Source organism: Corvus kubaryi, unplaced genomic scaffold (genome assembly GCF_017639235.1).
Source record: "Corvus kubaryi isolate FWS band 111438036 unplaced genomic scaffold, C.kubaryi_AGA036_p1.0 37266, whole genome shotgun sequence".
In the NCBI taxonomy this organism is placed as follows: Eukaryota; Metazoa; Chordata; class Aves; order Passeriformes; family Corvidae; genus Corvus; species Corvus kubaryi.
The window spans coordinates 3,184,852-3,205,902 of NW_024581081.1; the positions used below are offsets into that span (position 1 = coordinate 3,184,852).

A 21,051-nucleotide genomic window follows, 5' to 3' on the forward strand; every position below is an offset into this window, starting at 1 on the left:
GGTTTGGTCTGGTTTTTTTTTTGGGGGGTGTTTATGTTTTCATCCTTCTGAATGGTATCAATTTTTAACTGCACTTAACTCCTGGAAACTTTCCAGTTGATTTACACAATTGAAAAACACCACAAGAGTTATACCAGTTCATTGACACAGAAAACCAAGCTGACATACCTCTCTACCATCCCTTCCATTTTAGTCAGCTAAAGCATTTTTCTGAAAGACATTTGGCCAACAGGTCTCAAACACTCCTCCAGGGACGAGGATCCCTGAGCTTGCACAAGCAACAGACTGTCATGCTTCATTACAGCCACAACTGAGGAAGTTTTCCCAATTCCAGTTCAAGCACGCTACTTTTTGCCCTACACACCATAGGTATTGGAGGTGATTCCCTTCCTCTTTGCCTTATCCAGGCATATCTTCACCCCTCAACTTGCTTTCCTTTAGACAAAGCAAAACCACTTTTCTTGTTTCCTGACCATTCTCTCTGCTCTCTCCTGAACTCAGTTCAGCTCCTCCAATTTTATTTTTTCTTAAAGTGCAGTGTTTAAACCAGCCATATTATTACATCCGGGGCCTTAGCAGTGGAGAGAAATAGGAAAAATACTTTACACTAGGGCTAGAGTTCTGTTTGCGCTACATACATAAATGTATTTTTTGATACAGCAATGATATTGCACACTCATTTTTACCTTCAAATTCACTAAAAACCCTAGAATCTTTCTCAGAGTCATCAACTACCCTACACAGAAAAAGGCAATCTGTAGAAAGCTGAGCACTTTTCCTAGCTGAATCTTTGTCTGGTTTCTTCTGACCATTTTCCAAAGACCATTTTGAAATCTGATCTGTTCCTACAAATATATCTGCAGTCCTATATTCTTTCTTCACTCATGCATTAGTGAATACACTAAGCAAAGCCAGATACCTGGATCAATCTTTGCAGATTTATGCAAAACAACCTCCCATTCTGATAGTGAACCACAAACAACTGGTCTCTGTCTAATTTTCTAGCAATTTTTGCATTCTACCTATAGTATATATTGATGTACAAAGAGACTAGTGAATGGGATGCTGGAAAGCAGTGCTGAGGAAAGAGGCCTGGGGGTCCTGGTTGATGGCAAGTTGAACATGAGTCAGCAGTGCCCTGGCAGCCAGGAGAGCCGAGCAGGGATGCATCAGGCACAGCATCACCAGCTGGGCAAGGGAGGGGATTGTCCCACTCTGCTCTGCACTGGGACGGCCTCACCTCGAGTCCTGGGGGCAGTTTTGGGTGTCACAATACAAGAAAGATCTAAATCTGTAAGTGAGGATCCAAAGGAAGGCCACGCAGATGGTGAAGGGCCTTGAGGGGAAGTCATATGATGAAAAGCTGAGGTAAATTGGTCTGTTCAGCCTGGAGAAGAGGAGATTGAGGGGAGATCTCATTGCAGTTGACAACTTCCTTGTGAGGGGAAGGGGAAGAGGAGGGGCAGACACTGACCTCTTCCTACTGTGGTGACCAGGGACAGCACATGAGGGAATGGCCTGAACTTGTGTCAGGAGAGGTTTAGGTTGGATATGAGAAAATGTTCTTCACCCAGAGAGTTGTTGGGCACTGGAACAGGCTCCCCAGGGCAGTGGTCACAGCACCAGCCTGACAGAGTTCAAGAAGCATTTGGACAATGCTCTCAGGCACATGGTGTCGCTCTTGGGGTGTCCTGTTCAGGGTCAGAAACTGGACTTCGATGTTCCTTGAGGGTCCCTTCCAACTCAGGATATTCTATGATACTATATTTATCATTAACACATTCCACAAGTCCATTTACCTGAATATTAAATTAAACAAGACCAAAATCTCCCTAAAATACATTTTGACTGTTATTTATTTCTTTCTGCTTGATAATTTATTGACTCAAATTTAAACTCAGACAGTGTAACTCAACAAGAGCTTTCGCTCTCTGCTGAGTATCACTACTCGCTGGCAAATAAGAAAGCAATAGATTTCTTCCACTTTATATACAAAAAACTGTATGATGTTAGAATTGATTTAAGGATAAAGACAAAAGGTTTTTTGCAACTAGGAGAATTTCACCTGAAAATATTTCACCTTTAAAATACTCAAATTTCAGAGAAAATATCTATGCATTCAAAAACCAGAGACAGCTAGCAAGCTGTACATGTTTTTTTTCCTGGGTACTTAATAATCCAAGTCACCCACCTCAAACACTCACTAGGTGGCACTGCATGCACATCAAGCCGCAACAACTTCTGCATGACCAGAAATTCAAGAATGGCTTAATAAAATACACCCTGAAGCACAGAGTATGTGCACATATTTGTGGCCTCACATAATTATTTCTTACAATAAAGCTATTGGAAACTTCTGTCTGAAGCGAGGATAATCTGTTTGTCAACACAATTTGCAGTTTCAGGAACTAAGTAACACAAGACCAAATAAAAGCTACTTTAAGTGTATGCCTGTTAAATATGAAGTCATATGTCTTTACGTAGGAATCACAGTGTAATCACGAGGCAAATTACTCACAGAAGTAGAAAATATAAACAAGAAATATCTGAAGAATTGTTTAATGCAGTAGTACATTAGGAACTCTGTAACTTTGATAAGTATTTTAGAAATATTGCCTCATAAAGATGTCAGCTTATGGGCTTAAATCCATGCCCAGCTAGCATGATACTTAGGCAATTGATTTACACATATACAGTATCCAATATGAGGATTTCAGAAAATCCTTTAAGTCATGTTTGAAGATGATACTTAATTAAGGTCATAACAGGAGAATTATGAACTGTATATTCATCCCCATAAGAAATAATACAGAAAATTGAAAACAAGTCAAGTCGTTTGCTGGAGAGTTGTGAAACTTCCTGTTTGATGTGGAAGTGTTTCTGCTCTCTGGTATATAGTATTTGTAAAATGGCTGCTACGTACCTTAAGAAAAAAATAATTTTATTTGCATAACTACGCTAACCCATGGACAAAGATAAGTCCTTAGATATGGAGAATGTTCAAAAACCAGAGGAAATATGGGCACAGGTCTGCTCAGAAAACGACCCTGACAAGGAAGCTTTACTGATTTTACCACCTGAGTACTTTGCAATGCATTCTACCATATATATAGCACAGGCAGAACCGGATTCTGATATACACGGGAACTTCACAGGGAAGGAAGGAGTTGGGCATGCACGGGGTGCTTACCTGCTAGAGGGCAATCATTTGAAAAGCAGAATCACTATCAGAACACTCTAGTAAGGAGTGCACCGAGTTGTAGTGCTTCCAAGCAATTTGAACAACCAGAAGGATGCTAAAAAAACTGAACTGGCCACGCTCATTCTGGCACCAATTCTGAGTAATACTTGCATAAAGAAATGCACTGGAATCTGCAATTGATGTGTCATCTTCCATTAAAGCAAATTCACTCAGGTAAAGATCCTGAAGGCATTCGACCAGAACTGTCAGCCAGAAGTTACCTAGTCCTTATGCTGTTTTCCAACTCTAATACAGATCAAAATATAGTATATAAACTTCAATAGAGAGAAAGAAAATAAGGCCATAAAGAAACTTTTTATATGGACAGATATTTTTACAAACTTACTTTTGTGCCGTTAAATTATAAAGGAATTTTTTCTAAAGCAATGTCCTCCTTTAAAGGCCAGTGTATCATCTATGTTTTGCAAAAAGAAAGGGACTGGCTAATCTGGAGCTTTTCTTCAAATTAGATTAATTTTCTTTCAGTTCTAATATAATTTTCATGTAAAGAAAATTCTGCCTATACTAAATATTGCACCAAAGAATGATTTACTATGCAGTCTTAGTAATCCATGCAAAAAGCAATTTGCAATGATATGACAATTTTCTCAATACTAAGAAATAATAGCACACAGTACATAGTAATCACTTACTGGTTTTCGTTTTGCAAAAATTAAGCATTTTTGTAAAAGGAAATTATCTTATATCCTAATTAGAAACTCACTATTTAATCCAGGCTAAAGGCAGTTAAGGATATCTAATATTTCAAAAATGTTCCTTTGATGAGATTAACACAAGTCAAAATTCTCAAATCCGAATTAATTTAAACAAGCAAAAGTATACACGTTTAAAGCAGAAGCTGAAGTGGAGTTAGTGCTCGTGCTTCAGGTTTTATCATAAGTTCCTTAACAGAATATAGTCAGAACACACATCACTAAATATTAGAAAACCATTTGAGAGAGTAGTTATCTACTTTTTAATAGGATTCCTCCATTCTTACACACTGCCCTCCCAAAACGTAATTCTCAAACAGATGTACACACACACACACTCGTAGCTGGATAACAATCAGATTTATGTAAATTTTCCAAGATACCGAACAAAAAGCCCAATGCTAAATTTGGGGGGAGGGGAAGGATTTTGCTAAGTTTGAAAAATTCAAATCACAAACCTAGCATCGAAAGATTAAGCCACCAAAAAGCAGATACTACTCTTCAACACATGACCATAGATGTTCATCAAATACTTTGTCCAAGCTAATCAAAAGGTTTTAATTTTTTTTTTAATTTCAGCTTAAAGAATTAGTTCATTCCTGCTTTTTCTATGTAGAATGTTTTTGTTCCCATTTTAAAAAGACATTTAATAAAAATAAATAAAACCACATTGCCAGTATTTGCTGGGCAATAGCTAATCTCACTTGGATACATTCTTTAAATTAAATATTCAAGAGACAAGAGCTACCCAAATTAATTTCCAATGGCAATTTCTTATAAGAAGTAAGCTAATGCATTACCATTTAGTTACAAGACTACAAACATGAGTTTGGCCCAAAGCCCACTACAGTGAATGGAAAATCTCACACTAACTTCAAAGGACTTGGGATCAGTCCCTATAATAACTGCATGAAGAACATTCCATTTTGGATGATGCAGATACATAGCAGTGGTTAATAAAGTCAATGTGCGTCTTCAGTAGTTGGAGCTTTTTTCAGGAAAGAGTTATACTGGAATACTGGGAAGCTAATAGATTCATCTGCCTAATATGCTATTAAAAAGAAAAAAAAAAAAAGAAAACAAGCAGAAGGCCATATAGTACCCAGGCCCTCAGGGTATCAGAAGGCTGTGAGTAATCCCATATTATGCCACACTAATCTAATAGGAAAAACCTCACCACAGTAAGAATTCTCTTTGTCTCAAGCTGTAAAGTTAATTTTACTGTAATCTTTTACAAAGCATTTAGAGATGAGCATGCTCAGCTGGCAGGCAGTCACTGCCACCAAAGATGGCCAGCACTGCACATTTGGAATGGAGGCTGAACTTCCTGCGGGTTCCTGCCTCTGGCAGCAGGAGGAAGCTTTTCAGTGACTGTTTGCATCACCCCCTACCCATGACAATGGATGCTGTCACCTACTAATGAGAACCAAAGATTGCATTCATAAAGGATGAACAACATGTTTCTTAAATTATACCTCTCAGTGAAAGAGTTATTTTAAAAAATGTGCTGTTTATATGCTTAACAGAAGTCATTCAGAGAAAACACAATTTTTGAATAATAAGGTGGGTTATCTTTATTATATGAAATAATCATTATATCACAAAAAATGCAAAACCTCATTTCCATTTACTGTAGGAAATTTCTATATGGGCCTTCTTCCACATCAAGTAACTTGCAGGTTTGTACATCTTCAATCCTGTTTCCACTATTTCAAAAATGTAATTTTTACCCTTTTCTGAATTCAATTATTTCACAAAGAGCAAAGGAAATTGGCTAATGGACTATACAAGAATAAACTATTAAAACTGGCTGTGTAATGCAAGGAAACAAAAACAATGAGAAAAAATATTTTCCTCTCTAGTCACTGCTTGTTTCTTGAACCAATGAAAGACATAAAATTTCTGACAAATTGTGATTTTTAATTTGATGGAACTGACTGAAGAACTAAACTGCATTTCCTTCTTGATAGCCATTTGAAATAACTACAAAGACTTGTATCATGGTAGCTGTATAAATTAAACTGGACAGAAAAAGATGTAATGTATTCTAACATTCAAATAACAAAAGAACAAATATTGGACTCACTGTTATTTGAATTATTACATCAGATACTAATTGAATTCATAAATTTTAAATGTACCTTTTATTTTATGCCAACCAGAATCTACATATGAAATTTACATTATCTCACTATCAAGTTGCAGCTGACAATTAACATTAAAAAAAAAAAAAAAGGGAGATAACTAGATGCAAAGAATAGGCTATGCAGATAGTAAATCCAAGTTAAGTTTTCTGCTTCTTAAAGAGAATTAATAATGGGGCTAAATCACAAGTTAAGCTTCCAGAGTCAGACAGACAATAAAAAGCCAAAGCTTAAAAAAACCAAAAAGGCCAAGGATCTAAATGCAGTGAATATTTTTTTCATTACCACTATTATTAAATTAGAAAACATACTTGTGAATGTACAGAAAAGCAGCATTTTAATCCAGTATACTTACATTATTGCATTCTCCCAGGAAATACAGTGCAAATCCATCAGCTTTTGTAGCTGCCAAAGCAATAACAAAAGAAATAATTGTACTCCCAGGGATAAATCAAACTTATACAACATCTTTGAGGTGAAACCACAGATTCAATTCTACTTAGGACAAATATCTACCATTATAAAAGTTAAGGTCTTTTGCTGTGTCCCCTAAAACTTCCAAGAGTCTACAAAGCTGGAGGTACTACAGAGTTCTTCCTTTCTCCATTGACATCTACTGCATTCTAAAAGATAATTAGAAACAACTTCTTTATACATCTATGCTCCAAAGCCTAATGTTGGTAAATGCAAATTAATTTATGCAATAGAAGTAACACTAAAAAGTGTATTTACAATATAATCCGTCAAATACCATTATAATTTCTATGAGTAAAATAAATGCCATTTGTAAATGTTAAGCTATATTTGTCCTTGCCTTAAGAGAGAAAATCATGGGAAAATGAGGAGTTACAAATACTGCTATAAAAATGTGATTCCAAACAAACTGTTTCTATTTTCTGCACCTACTCCATCTTAAAAATACCGACACGCACTAGAAAGTTTGTAATTTTAGATTTCTACCAGATTCAGATTGTGGTATGAAACAGGGTAAAGTCAAGTTCCTTAAACTCTCAAAAGTTTAGAGTCAACCAACCATCACAACTTACTCTCAAAATCAGAACAGTGTATAGCAGACAATGTTTTTCACCATGCTTTACACAACAGACATTTTTGGATCGTGCATCTGTCTTCCCAAAAGTTAATAAATATTCTAGCCAGTAAAAAGACATATCTGGTACATATTGTCTTATGAATGAACTCAGGAGTAGTTTTAGTAGATTTCAGGGGGAAAATTACACTTGTGTGCAAGCAAATCAAACAGCTTTCTTAATTTCTTTGACAAAAGGAAAAAAGTTCCACTGTGTAGTTACTTGCTCATTGTCAACTCTACAACACTGGTAAGAGTTGAGGGCACAGTACTTTACATTCGGATTTTAAATCCTTCATCTGTAGGACCTAAGTATATTGAGCTACAAGGCAAATGAGTACTGCAAAGGAAGTACCATACAAAACACCCTCCCACCTGCTTTACAAAAGAAAAAAAAAAGAAAATTGTAAAACATGAGCACTCTGTCTTGTCAATTCTCACTTGCTGTGTATTAACAAATTTGATTTGCTGTAAGTTGGACATCAATATCCAAATAACAGCTTAAGCAAAATCAGTAGAGAAAAGGTCCTTTTAAAGCATCATATACATAAACCAGAACTATTATTCATCATTACAAAATGATGAAGTAGCTGGCATGGTAAAACCTTTCTAAAGAGCTGACTGAAATTTACTGTGACACATCCTATTGAAGTCTGAGTCCATCCACTCTGGCTAAACAGAAGCCAAATTACACTAATTTTGTTATTGAGAGTTTTTCGTTTGTTTTTAATTTTTAATTTTGATCATGTGCAGTATTTTGTTACCACAAAAGATACTTACATAATAAAAAAAAATAGTTAAACAACTGAGTTTAATCTGAGATCACACTGAGGATATGCCTTCTTCCAGTGACATTTCAGTTTTGTTTCAAAAGGAGTTTAAGTATGCAGTGGTATTACCAATAGTTTGTTGTTGGTTTTTTTTTTTTACTTTCAATATTGAAAGTGAAACACCATCATAACCAGAATATTCTATTGTTTGGTTCATTTAACATGAGACAATAATTTCACAATTGGATATGCAACTCTCTCCAAAGACGAAATTCACTTAAGTGCAGCCAGGGATTCACTGAGGGACAGAAGGTGAAGTAAGTTCACACCGAGAGAACATCCAATGAGAACATTGTTATCCCTCAATACCTGTCTTTATTAATTAAACCACGTAAGAAATGTGCTGTGCACTGATGCTGAGTAACAGCTTGGAGACATCTGATTCTCTTTCTTACCTATTTTAATGATGCTGCTCAGTTCATACAGAAGCAGTTGGTTATCTCCTCCTGTATCCAGGCGCTGCTCTATGTAGCTGTTTAATTCGTACACTACACCTTGCATATTTGTATCCTGGTACTATGGAAGCAAAGATGAGAAGAACATTTTGGAATAACTCAGATGTATTTTGCAAGTTTTAAACATACAAATTCATTAAAAACAATATGTTAAGATTTCAAGCAGAGCTGTCCTAATCCAGCTGCCTGAAGAACAAGGTCACTCCTAAGCAAGAGGCGCAGCACTCCACTCTCTGTTCCATTAGACATTTGTTCAAAGCACATTGAGAACATCACTGAGCAATTAATTATCACCTAAACTGGGCCAGGGTCATGGAAATTGTCTAAAGAAAATGAGAGAGATGACAATTATAAAGTAAGTAGACTTCAACTCCTTCCTTTTTTGCTCCTAGTCCACCAGGAAAGGAAGAAAGCAGCTGCCTTAGCTACCATCTTCCACCTCAGATTCATGTGCCAAATGACGGAACTGTGCCAAGCACCAGGGCTTTCAGGTGGTGGTAGCTCAGGAAGCTCAGCCTTTCAAATACAGAAACAATTAGCATCAACCAAGTGAAGGACAAAAATCACAAGTCAAAACCACACCAGCCACTGTGGCTTCATAGGCATTTGTTTCAACTGATGATGGCAGACACAAATCAAATCTGTTGGCAGATTACAAATCAGTTAGGATATTTAGATGGGAGCCATGGGGTGCTGATTGCTGGTATGATGGAACAGCATGACATGGTTAAAATCTCACAGGAAAGGAGACGCAGCCTCCCTTCAGGGGCTCAGCTGCATTTGTTTATCCATTTCCCGAGTTCTGAGGGGCTGATAAAAACGGCACTAAATGCGTATGTGTAGCATGACAGCGTCACGAACAATAATTTCACAGAAAGAAATACTTGGCACTAAGTAAAGATTCATTACCCTGCCCAAAACTGGTAATGTGGTAACTGAAGAAAGTAATATGGTCAATTACTTACTGAACTCCATGATGCAGTAAATTACATTGCTTAAACTAAAAATTAAGCTGGTGATATTTAGACAAATTAATGTTGCTTGAAAGACTAAGGCTTATTCTCTTGCTCATTCATACTTCAGAGCCAAATTTAATATAGATCAGACTAATATAAACTACTATGGAAAAATGCTGTAAATGTTCAGAGTACCGCAGTCTACCCCACTACCACTCCCATGTTTATGTGTGTATAGGTAACTCTGCTCAATAGCTTTCTAGATCTTCTCTGTCTGTAAATGTGGGTAAACATCCACATATGATACTTACTGACAGATTAGGCACAAAACTTACACAATATATTTCATGATATAACTTTTATTTCCACTATTATTTTCATGCATACACCACATTATGTCATGAACTCAGAGCATATAAACATATATATATTCAGGGTATATTTTGCTGCTTCATCTCAAAAAAACCCAAAAAGCTCCACAAACAAAAAATCAAAAATGCTTGCTGGATAATATCAATCCCCAGTTTCTTTAAATTAAGCAGATCTTAATGTTGACTTTAAAATTGCTCCTGAGAATATATAATCTTTGCCATGACCTCTTCTTAATCTATTAATCTGTTGCTCCACATGGACATACTAGAACATTGGACTCCTAGGCTGTCCAAATATTCTCAATGTATAACAAACCTGACACTTCATAATTCTTTCTGTAAAATGATGTGATGATTATACATTTTGACAGCAATGTAAGGTCACACTGCATAAATGCATAAACTGCTGCAAGTCTTGAGTTTACAATACAGCATGCCACCACCACTATTAGCACCATATGGCAGCTGGCAAGCTTCCATTGCCTGCCCTCTGCTGTGTCCCACATTTACTCCTGTATGATTATTATTCACAGGGAGAAAACAATAGCATAGATCCATGCAAGTGGAGCTTTTATACTTACAATATGTAGCCATAAGTAGCCATAAAGCAGGAAAATGGTGAACAAGAGTCTGCACTATTCAGACGTGCTAACCCCAGTCTGCAAAAGTATGTGTAGCCACATACCCTAAAGCAACAACAGCTAATCAAGCACACATGCACAAAGCCTTTATCATGTGGAAAAATGCCTTCTCAGAACTTGGAAATGAATACATATCTTTGCCTGCAACTCACAGTCAGGATTTAAATCAAATCTTCAAAGGTTAAAGCGAATACGTTAAGAGAATGCATCATCAAAATGAGCCCACTGGCATAACAGCCCTGGCAGAATAACTACTTTCCCTCTAATCAAGCAGCAGTTCCACATGCACAGTAACTCTACAATAGCTATGTGCCCTTTGTCCTCACCTCTGCGACAGATGCTTGCAAATGTTTTATAAGCAGGGCAAACCACTGCACGCAGCCATCACTGAAAAGATGGCAGCTGTGTAATGCAGGGTGTTGTTACGTGGCACACTTCTGGTACTGACCATCTGTGGACCCACAACTGGCCAGATGAATACAACTTGTCCAGATTCACAATTAAGTAGTTCTACCACTTAGATCAATCATCAACAAAGAATTACTCCGTCATGCAGTGCAATGTTTTTCCTTTTATTACGGTAGAGTGAAAGAGTTTTTTTTTAGGTTCTAGGCATTTTAGATTGGATAACCACAAGTATGTTTGGTCGAAAAACCACAATAGTCTTTATGAAACCACGTATTTAAACACTGAATAAGTCATCAGCAAACTCTGGTACAAGCACTACCCAATGTGGTTGCTAACACAGACTTGTGCATATTTGGTGTAAAAGTTACTTTGGGAAAGCAGCTCCTCAAAAAAATTCAACAAACTTGGTGGAAAAGGAGTTTTATTATATATATACACCATTATATGGAGTAAGTACAATTTCTTAATTTGCAATTTAAACATTATTAATACTCATCAACTTTTCCTTAATTCATTCTTCCCATTGCTGATTTCCTTCTATTTAAGATTTGGTGTCTACAAGTATTTTAGTATACTTACTGTAAAATTCTGAATTTCAGTGACATTATGTAAAATAATTCAACTGGACTAAAAACAAGTTTAGCACTACCACACCAGCATCATATTTCTAGTAGCTGTGTATGTTTTAAAGCTATGAAAATGGACTAACAATTAAAAAGGGAAATCATGTTATAAATATTTATATTTAAATCAATAAATATGAAATAAGATTGTTTTTTCAGGATTTATGTAAAAATATTTATACGGCTCTTAGTCTTTAGAATATTGCAGTGGAATAGAAGACAACAACCCATGACAGGTGATTGAAGAATAGTTTTGTGACTTAGAACTAAACAAGCAGGCTAAGAACATAAACTTTAAAGGAGATACTGAAATGCTGTAGAGTGAGATGAATTTTAAGTATTCGTTCACAGAGAAACTAATATTCAAGTACACAATTAAATATCTAAAGTAAAAAAAACCTGAAATGAAGATTAATTTCCGTGCTTTGATGCTCATAGCGCAGCTGTGCTACAGGCATTTTATGCTTTTGCAGGAAAGAAAAAGCCCTTCTGCTGCAACAAAAAGCCTTCATTAATACAGCAGAGGGTCAACAAGTGCCAACATAATCCAGAGGTTGATATGTTTTCTCTGTAACTCCTTAAAACATCTTATGAATAGCCACAAGAAGAGTAAGTTTCTATGTAACACTTACTCCCTACTACAGAGCTCTTTTTCCAGAGCAACAAATGCCTGGTTCTGCAACAGAACCTGGTCCTTTTGTAGGTCTCAAAGTGTATGACCCTATCACAGACTAGAGTTAGAATAAACACGTAGCCCAAATTCCATTTAATGTGGAGAGGCATAGCCAAATGTACTTTGGGGGTGCAGAAATTCAACAGATGAGGAGAAGGAAAAAACCCAAACCAACTAAACTCAAATGTCCTTGTAAAACTGTGCCATCCCAGGCTTCCCTTATTTCATTTGCTATGCCACAGGAGCCAGGAGGTGAGGGGCAATGCCTGACTCTCAGCACTGTGCAGGGTGCCTGGATGGAGTGAACAGTAAGAGCCTCAGCAGGGCTGGGTGGCCCGATGCTACATGTTGTATCCAGTGCCACCAATTGTATCCAACTTCAAGGCACTCTAGGAGTGTCACAGGGGGCCATACCACGGACAGGTGGAGGCGCACTTGAAACTGAGGACATGTATTTAATCCAAGACATGTAAGCAGGACAAAAAGAAAAGAAAAAACAAAAAAAGAACCCAAACAAACAAACAGAAACACCTGAAACAAACAAAAAAAGCCCACCAAAAGCACAAAAACACAAACAAACCAACCAACTACAAAAGAACTAAAACAGCTTCAAAAAACTAACAACAAAAAACACTTTGTGAGATCAAAATTACATTCTTAGGAAAGAAAAAATGAACTCAGCTGTCCAGGTAAGAAGGAATTCCTGGACCAGGATTAGGATCTGTTGGGGCAAATAGAGGTTCTTATAAGGAACCTCAGTTCTTGAACAGTGTGAAATCACTAAGACTAAAGGATTTACGTAGGCCAAGGACATTGTACATAGACACAGGAGTTTAAAACACCTACTCTCTATCTGGTTACACCACTTAGTATTTTAGATAACCAACTTCTTCAAACCACGTAAATTAAACTGTCAATGGCAGCATCAAAACTTGCAGATAATAAATTCAAGTAATTCTGTGCAACATTTTACACAAAAGAATGTCCTTAGGCAGGGACTGGATTTCACCCAAGGTTCTTCAGTCATCTTTTTAAAACTGACAGCTCCTCTCTTCTCTATTAGCACACTACAGAACATAGGCAGCTGCTGAACCGAAAATGACCAAAATTTCCTCATAAACTTCCAGCCAACACAAGTTTTCTTTCCTATAAAACTATAGTCTTGGCAACAAGAGTAATCAGGGAAAGAATTTAAAGAACAAACTAAGAAAACCTTCCAAACAGAAAAAGAACATTTGTTTGAAGTCTTAATGTCTGAATTAACATTTGATTGAGATGTCAGTCTAAAATATTTCATGCTAGATATTTTCATACTTGACCAGAAGTATAAAAAGACAGGTCTTACATACCTAAGTTCTCAATGCCATTGATGCTTGCGTTATAAAAATGATTTTCCAACAGCAACACTTCTGTACTTCTTAAAAAAAAAGAACTGTTGCCACAAAAAGAAGTAAATAAACTAAAATATTTGATGCCTTTTGCTGAAATAGATCAGCTTTCCCTTCTCTCAGGTAACATTATGAAAAATCCCATATGCACAGTTACTATCCTGATTTAAGAGATTTGCTCTATATAATTTTCCAGCTGCATCCATAAATTATCTTCTGGAAAGATAATCAATACTCAATTACTTGTATCTTTTCTAAAGAAATACTATATGTCCTTTAAGAATTTTGGCACTATTACTTTATTTGCCCACACAATAAGTAGCTTTTTAAACTGAAGAATATTCTTTTGTGTTTCTGGTTTTTTTTCTTCCTCACAAAAGAATGCATAACTAGAAAGGAACATATTGGTGGCTAGATTCAGCCCCTTAAAGGGAAAGGCAGCCTTGTAAGAGACATTTATTTTAAAAGTACCTAAAATCTTCATTCCATGTGTCACTACACTTTACCACAATGAGTATTCAGACATCTAGTGTAGAAAAAAAGAAGGCCAGACTTGTAAGTACCACAATAGTCACCTACTTCTTTAAATGCAAGAAATTATTTTATTTTAGTTATAGTAGTGTTATTGCCCTTCTGACGGCCAGTGGGTATAAAGAAAGAAATAGCTGCAGGGGGAAGAAAAAAAAATCCAACCTATTTAATTAAATTGATGCTAAAATTTATTCAGGTCATTTTTATGTGTAGTGAGGTAGGTTGTGCACGTGTTTGCCATGTATGTTTATGTGTACTGCTACCTTTTCTAGGCCTGGTACTTTCACTGGCTGCAATATTTTGCATTGTTTATCTGCACTGATGTTTATCTGGAACATTACTAGTTCCCATCTTGCATGGAAACTGGTGTTTGTTATTTTGGGGCACAGATAAGCACGAGATAACTACACTCTAATAAAAGTGAAAACACATGTAAACTGCACATTTGAAGAAACAAAAATATGGATCTTGACTTCATTTAAAAAAATCATTAAAAACCACAAAACCCCAAACCCTACAAAAGGGTTGTCAAACTGCTTGTTTCACGGTGGAAATGCTGAGCCAAAGGATGTGAAATCCTTGGACTGGAGAAAGTGGTAAGCAATCTTACAGTGCAGAGATGGCTTTCAGAGGAGCAATGAACTTGGAGAGGAAACTCAAAAAAAAATGAGAAGAGGTAGCTGGGCTTGGCTGGAGTAACCAGTTTTCATTAAACTTGGACACTGGAAAGCAAGCAACTCTAAAGAGCAGTCTTAGCTGAGGTGATTAATTTTAATGCTTGTACATAGCCTCAGAGAAAACTGCTCCTACACGCATTTGTCTGACGTATGTTCTTCTTGTTTTGACTGGAGAGGACATGGGTTAGAACTTGCATGGTAAATAAAGTTTAACACTGCAGCACCATACACAGGTATTTATGAATTTTTTCTTCACCCATCAAACACCTTCACAACAAAAGGAAAGAAGGGAAAATACGAGATGATGTTTGGCAGCACAGGCCCTATTATGATGAAAACCAGCTCTCTTACTTTGCACAGAAAGGACTCACTAGTTTTGAAGGCACACATTTCCCAGCCTTTTTATGTAGCTGATTTCCAAGCCTCAGAGAGATGGTGAACACCTTTCCTAGAAGAAGTTTCTTGCCCCATAACACCCACTCATTGACATCCATTCTAACCTTCCCATCAGCTCCTTCCCTGTTACCAAATGGTAACACTGAAGTAAATTGCTTCACAATAGGAAAAATACATCATAAAGAGCAAAGGCTTCACTTATGAGAAAAGAACGTTATGATTACATAGAAGCAACCATATAATCTGTTATTAACTGTAAGGCTCATAAAATTTCATGAATATCTCAATTATATCACCTCACAAGATTATATAATAAAACAGCATAATGAGCTTCAGTTTGACTTGACAGGGCTGAATACTGCTCCTCTTTTTAAAAAGCTTTTTATAAAATGACATTCCCTCCTAATACTTGACTTGCAAGCACTCTAAAACACCATGTACAAAATTAAAAATAAACTTCTTCATTTTCCTACCACTGTTGCTTATCACTACCACAGGATTCACAAGGTTTTCTTTTTAAAGAAGTCAGCTTATACAAGCATCTTCTCGTGACAATAGGTGCAATGTCATTTGCAACACTTCTAAAGGCTAAATATATATTTATATATATATTTATATTTGTTCTAGTTCCCTCAACTTTTGGATTAATTTGCTCTCATTTCCTGGGACAGCATGAAAACATTTAAATCCATCTTTAATAAGGAGATACTACAAGGAATGAGTTTGCTTTGCCAACGTGTCATAAAGAGCCCAAACCTTTACTATCAGTTGCACAGTGAAGATGCGCGCAATTACTGCAACTATTTACTGAAAACACACTTGCTAATTCTGTGACTGGCAGTGACATACTGTGCTGGGTGCTGGCTGGTGCCAAGGCAGCTGCCAAAAGGCTGCAAGTCCAAAAAGGGGAAAGGAGAGGATTAAAGTATCAGTCCTGTTTCCAAGAATAAAGTACTGTAAATGAGCAAGTCACTTGCTAGGTAATTGTTTTCTGGTGTTTATATGGTAAACTTCTGCAAAGTGAATTGCTGTTGGCATTGCCAGAGTTTACAAAGCAAAGGTACTTGCCAAAAGGCAGCCTCACTGGAAGTATTGTTCAAGTAAACATGGAATGGAAAGTTATTAAGCAAAATGAACAGCTAATTTTGCCATGATCATATCAGGAACATTGAGTATTTTCATTTAAACTTCAGAATCTGAGGTACAAAAGAGCACACAGTGATCACGGGAAACTTAGCAGCACGTAGAACAGAATCCTGGCTATAGTTCATGAAGGAATGGGGTTATTTTTGCCAACTGAAAAGAATAACATGTCTCCAAAGCACACTGTTTTCACTGATGTTGTAAAAGAACTACATCTTTAGTCTACATGTACGTGAATACATATGCACTTAGTGCTTGAACTCACACTCCCCTATTTTCGTTTCTTTTGCAGATGAAACAGCAAAAGAACAAAGTACTCAGCTTAAGTTTTGTTCATCCAAGTAGTTCAATAGTTGGTTTTCTTTCTGAAATCCCTCTGCCCAGAAAACCACTTATGTAGCTAGGATGGATGGGATCAGCCAACACACATCTGCACAATAAGTCAGCAGAAGAAACTCAGCATTTCCAAGGATTTTCCCAATGCTACATCATGTGAAAAGGAGATTCTGTCCCCAGTTACATATATTTCATAAACACTGGAAACTAGTACTCAGAAAAAAGTTCACAGGTTCACTGGTCACAGATGATCATGAGGTATTTTGTAACCAGAGCTGCTCTTATGCCAAAAGCAGTCTACAGGAATCAGAAAATCTTTCCCCTCCATCTCCCATCAGATGTTAGGTCAGGCCAAATAAGGAAATCTTTACATATAATTTCTGAACACCAAAATATGGACAAAATTGCCTTTAGGAGACCAGAATTAAAAATAATAAAATTTTAAAAGTTTCTTTTCTATTCTACAATTCTCAAAATTTAAAGTATGTGGAAGTTTTCTCCTGTCTTCTCCTCCTTTCTCCTCTTCCTTCTTTCAAAACTTGAAATGAAGGGCCAACGGCCAAGTTTTTTGCTTTATTTCAATTTTCTACTAAAAAGCTAAAAATGATAATATATTCAAAATGCAGTTTCTATACAACAGGAATTCAGAACTTCTATTTCGAAATTTCTTAAATTTTCACTGTGAAATTGCAACAGAAAACCCTTGAAAATACTGAAATTTCCTTCCAACAATTAAAGATTTTTTTCAGTATATTCCTACCCTGTTTTCTAGTTAACATGGTATTTTTAAGCAATCAGTGATTTAATTCTGCAATAAATTTCCTTTCACTAACCTTAATTTTTCCTTCCCTATGATACAAGCTGCTTCTTGCAGATGTTTTCAGGAATTAAAAATGTAACACTTAATGACTTCAAAAATCATAATTTTTCAGTCATCATGAACATGTCTTTTTGTCTGAAAAGCATTACTCATGTACAGAACTTTCCTAATTTAAATTTTAATTTATGTTCATATTTTAATTAAACTGGTATCTGTTTTAGCTGCTGCTGAAGAAAGAGGATGTGTTACAATGGTCTACATTATTATGTATGGCATTATTCAAAAATATAACAAACAAACCTGTTGATTTGTAGCATGGTGCGTTACTGAGTACCTTCAAGTACTTTACTTTAAAAAAAGCCAAACCAAGTAGCAGTGCAACACAGTATACATACCAAGTGCACAATGATTGATGGCTAAAAAAACAAGGGAGAAAATGTTTACTAAAGAACATCTGAAGTATCATCTGCACCCTACTGATTCCAGGGCTTCAAGTGACAGCCCATCCATCTTTAGGAAACTCTAAGCCACTAGATATGACTTTGAGGGGCTGAGATGGCTGCAACCAGTCTGAGAGACACAGGGTGTGACTGGCAAGGCAGACTTGGGGAGTTCAGGGTTTCAGAACTTGCTTTCTTTGCCCTAAGTAGCTCAGATGAGGTAATCAAGATATATTCTGCAAATCCGTTTTACAGAGTTTTAGGTAAATGTTAATCTACTAAATTAATGACAATTAAAAGAAACTTTCCCGCATGCATAATTAGAGCTTCTGAGATTTTTTGGCAGATCATTAGTTATTTTGAAATCAAAACAATATATAAAGATATTCTACGAACAATAATTCTAGGTTACACCAAAATGTATTCACTGTCGTAACAGTAGAATATTAAGGGATGAACAAAAACAATGTTGAAAATTAATGAATTACTAAAACACACTAATTTTCAACAAAATTCTCAACACCCTTACAAATCCATGGTACATCATGTATATGGAAAACATCTGCTTGAGTAAACTCATTTTAGACAACATTTAATTTCTTTTTTGTATGTATGAGGTGAAATTCAGTTCCCCCTTATCCCAGCCCTCTGCTCAGAGTTACAAAACTGAGGTTTCCACTACTAGCCTTAGTTCTCCACTCCTTCCACACTCTAGCATTTTCCAAAGGACTTCTACTGAGAGAAAGACCACCCAGACAGTTTTTGCAGTCTTTCAACCTGCCCTGTTTTTACTATGTGTCTGACACTACTGTGCTTCTCCTGAGAACATGAAATAGTTTATGCAAGATATTCAAGAAGTTTAGAAAACAGAATGATTCCACCTCAGAAAGCAGTAAGGGTGCCCCCTTCTTATGGGGGCATCCCTCAGGATGACTGGACCCCTCTGGGGGCAACAGATTGTCCTGTACTGATCTTTTCTCATTCACAGAAAAGACACTCATTCCTAACAGATCCCTGTAATTAGTCCTCAATCATGGAACAATATTCTGTAGGACACAGTGTCAATAAGATGTAAGGCTAGGGCTGGTTATCTGTTACTGAATATGTTTTTTTAGGATTTTACATTACATTTCATGCAGAACACTGCAAAATATTTTAAATTAGAGAATTGAACTCATCGTACCATAGCACATCTCAAAAGGGAGTTATTAAATAGGGCATTTTTCTTCCCTTTTTATGCTTGCCATCTATTGAGGCAGTTGCACTGATTAAATAGTCTGATGTTATGTTCAAAGTCCCATGAATTTCCTGGTTTCCATGAAGTACCTTTTTAAAACTGGATCATGAAAATAGCACTGGGATAACTCTAAATGCAAAATACCCTTCAATTTATTTACAGGCAATCAAGTGTTCCTAATACTTATTTTCCTTATTAACTTTTCTCTAGACAGCCTGTACAGCAATTTTTCTCTGGAGATCCACTATAACCAGGGAATAGAGTTAAATCTTGATCAGAGTCTGTGGAAAAAATCATTTTAAATGAGCAGTGGGACACTTCTTTTTAGAGGGGATAGAGAGCAGCACTTACCCTGCTGACTTCTTTAGGAGCCATTTCATCTAAAAAGAAACAAACCAAAAAATTAGGCACACTAGGAAGTTTCTAGGCTGAATGAAGAACAAGATAACAAACTTCAAACAATTTTTCACATATGTACAAAACTTTTCTAACATGGTTCCATAAAGTGATTGAAATATCCTGAGACTGGCTTGCATTTACAATCTTTTAAAAACTTCTAAAGCTAACAATCAATTGAAATTAGGACGATGTATTTAGGAATTCTATCCTGACTTAATAAGAATACAAAATTTCCTACATATCAGAATTCAGAGGGAAGCTGGCACAGGCCAGCAAAACACTACACTTATATTCCAGTTCAGTAAGGCTCTTGATAGTACTGCATAGTCTGAGAATTAAACACCTTTGCTACCAAATATATGCCACCAATATCCTACAGGGAAGCTAGTGAGCAGCCTTATTCAGAACCTCCTGTTCTGAATATCAAAGATGCTAGTCCTGTCGACTTCTTTGGATGTGAAAAAAATGTCTTGTAGCCATAAGAAAAGAAGAATATCACTGATGTGATCTGGCATAACATGTTAAAATAGATTATGAGATTTTATTTTATATATACACAAAATATAATGTTTTGTCCTTTCAAATGCAAACAGACTTTCATGGATTTTTGGTAAATTTAATACATATAAATAAACACAGGTACAATATCAGAGCACCAGCTAAAATACTTAGTATTTCTGAAAATGATGGGAAAACAGCTATACAGCAAGAACACAACTGCCACAGGAGAAGTTTCCAACTTTCAGTTTAACCACACCAAAAGTAGCTTAAGCACACATTTACAAACCTCCAGTTGGTTAGTTGTTTCTGAAAACATGAAGAGAACTATTTGTAACTTTTTATTTGCTCTTATGGATCAAATTACTATACTTCAGAAATTAAAATTAAGTCAGGAAATAGATTTAATCTCACAGAAAATACCATATGTTTATGTTTGCCAAAGGCTCTTCATATATTGACATTTAACATGAACTTTTAAACAATAAAGGCAGAAAAAACCCCACATTTTCTAGAAAACATATTTAATACACAATTTCTGGTGAAAGAATTCTCTATAGCAATACAGATTTCCCCTCAAAATGGAGTGATGCCAAGGAAAACAATATATTTCACAACAATGAGTAAGTATTAGTCTCCTCTTAACCCCAGACAAATGATATGCAGCTATTTTACACATGCAGAACACAGACATAAACTTAACTCAGCTCTTTAAGGCAGTTCTGTTGCTTGCAATGCAATGTGTAACACATGCTCTGCCACATTCAGTGATGTTATCTTCCTGAACCAGACAAATCTACATACCAGTTACAAGAACAGCCAGAGCTATGCTCAAAATCCATCTCCCCTACTACCTGATTTCTGACACTGAGCAACAGGAAATGTGAACAGCAGAAAACAGAGTGATGACATGACAATTTCCTTGGAGTAAAATCTCAGTTTTCAGCAACCAATGGATTAAACATTTCTTGAATCAGTGTTGATACTTTTCTGTTTAAAGGATGGGGTTTTCTTCCTCACACTTTTGTGGGGTAGGAGGGGTGT

At 36.3% G+C, this 21,051-nt stretch overlaps 1 protein-coding gene across 4 annotated transcripts in view; it reads right to left on the reverse strand.

Annotated features, from left to right (window-relative positions):
* The window catches only part of PDE10A (phosphodiesterase 10A), a 354,338-nt gene that overhangs the window by 51,846 nt on the left and 281,441 nt on the right, over nucleotides 1-21,051 (reverse strand). For all 4 annotated transcript variants that reach the window (XM_042025094.1, XM_042025092.1, XM_042025093.1 and 1 more), the window contains exons 3-5: nucleotides 19,462-19,490; nucleotides 8,411-8,531; nucleotides 6,454-6,503 (exon numbers count right to left, since the gene is read on the reverse strand). In XM_042025094.1, the coding sequence (XP_041881028.1) occupies nucleotides 6,454-6,503; nucleotides 8,411-8,531; nucleotides 19,462-19,490 (200 nt within the window). The remainder of the gene's footprint in view (nucleotides 1-6,453; nucleotides 6,504-8,410; nucleotides 8,532-19,461; nucleotides 19,491-21,051) is intronic.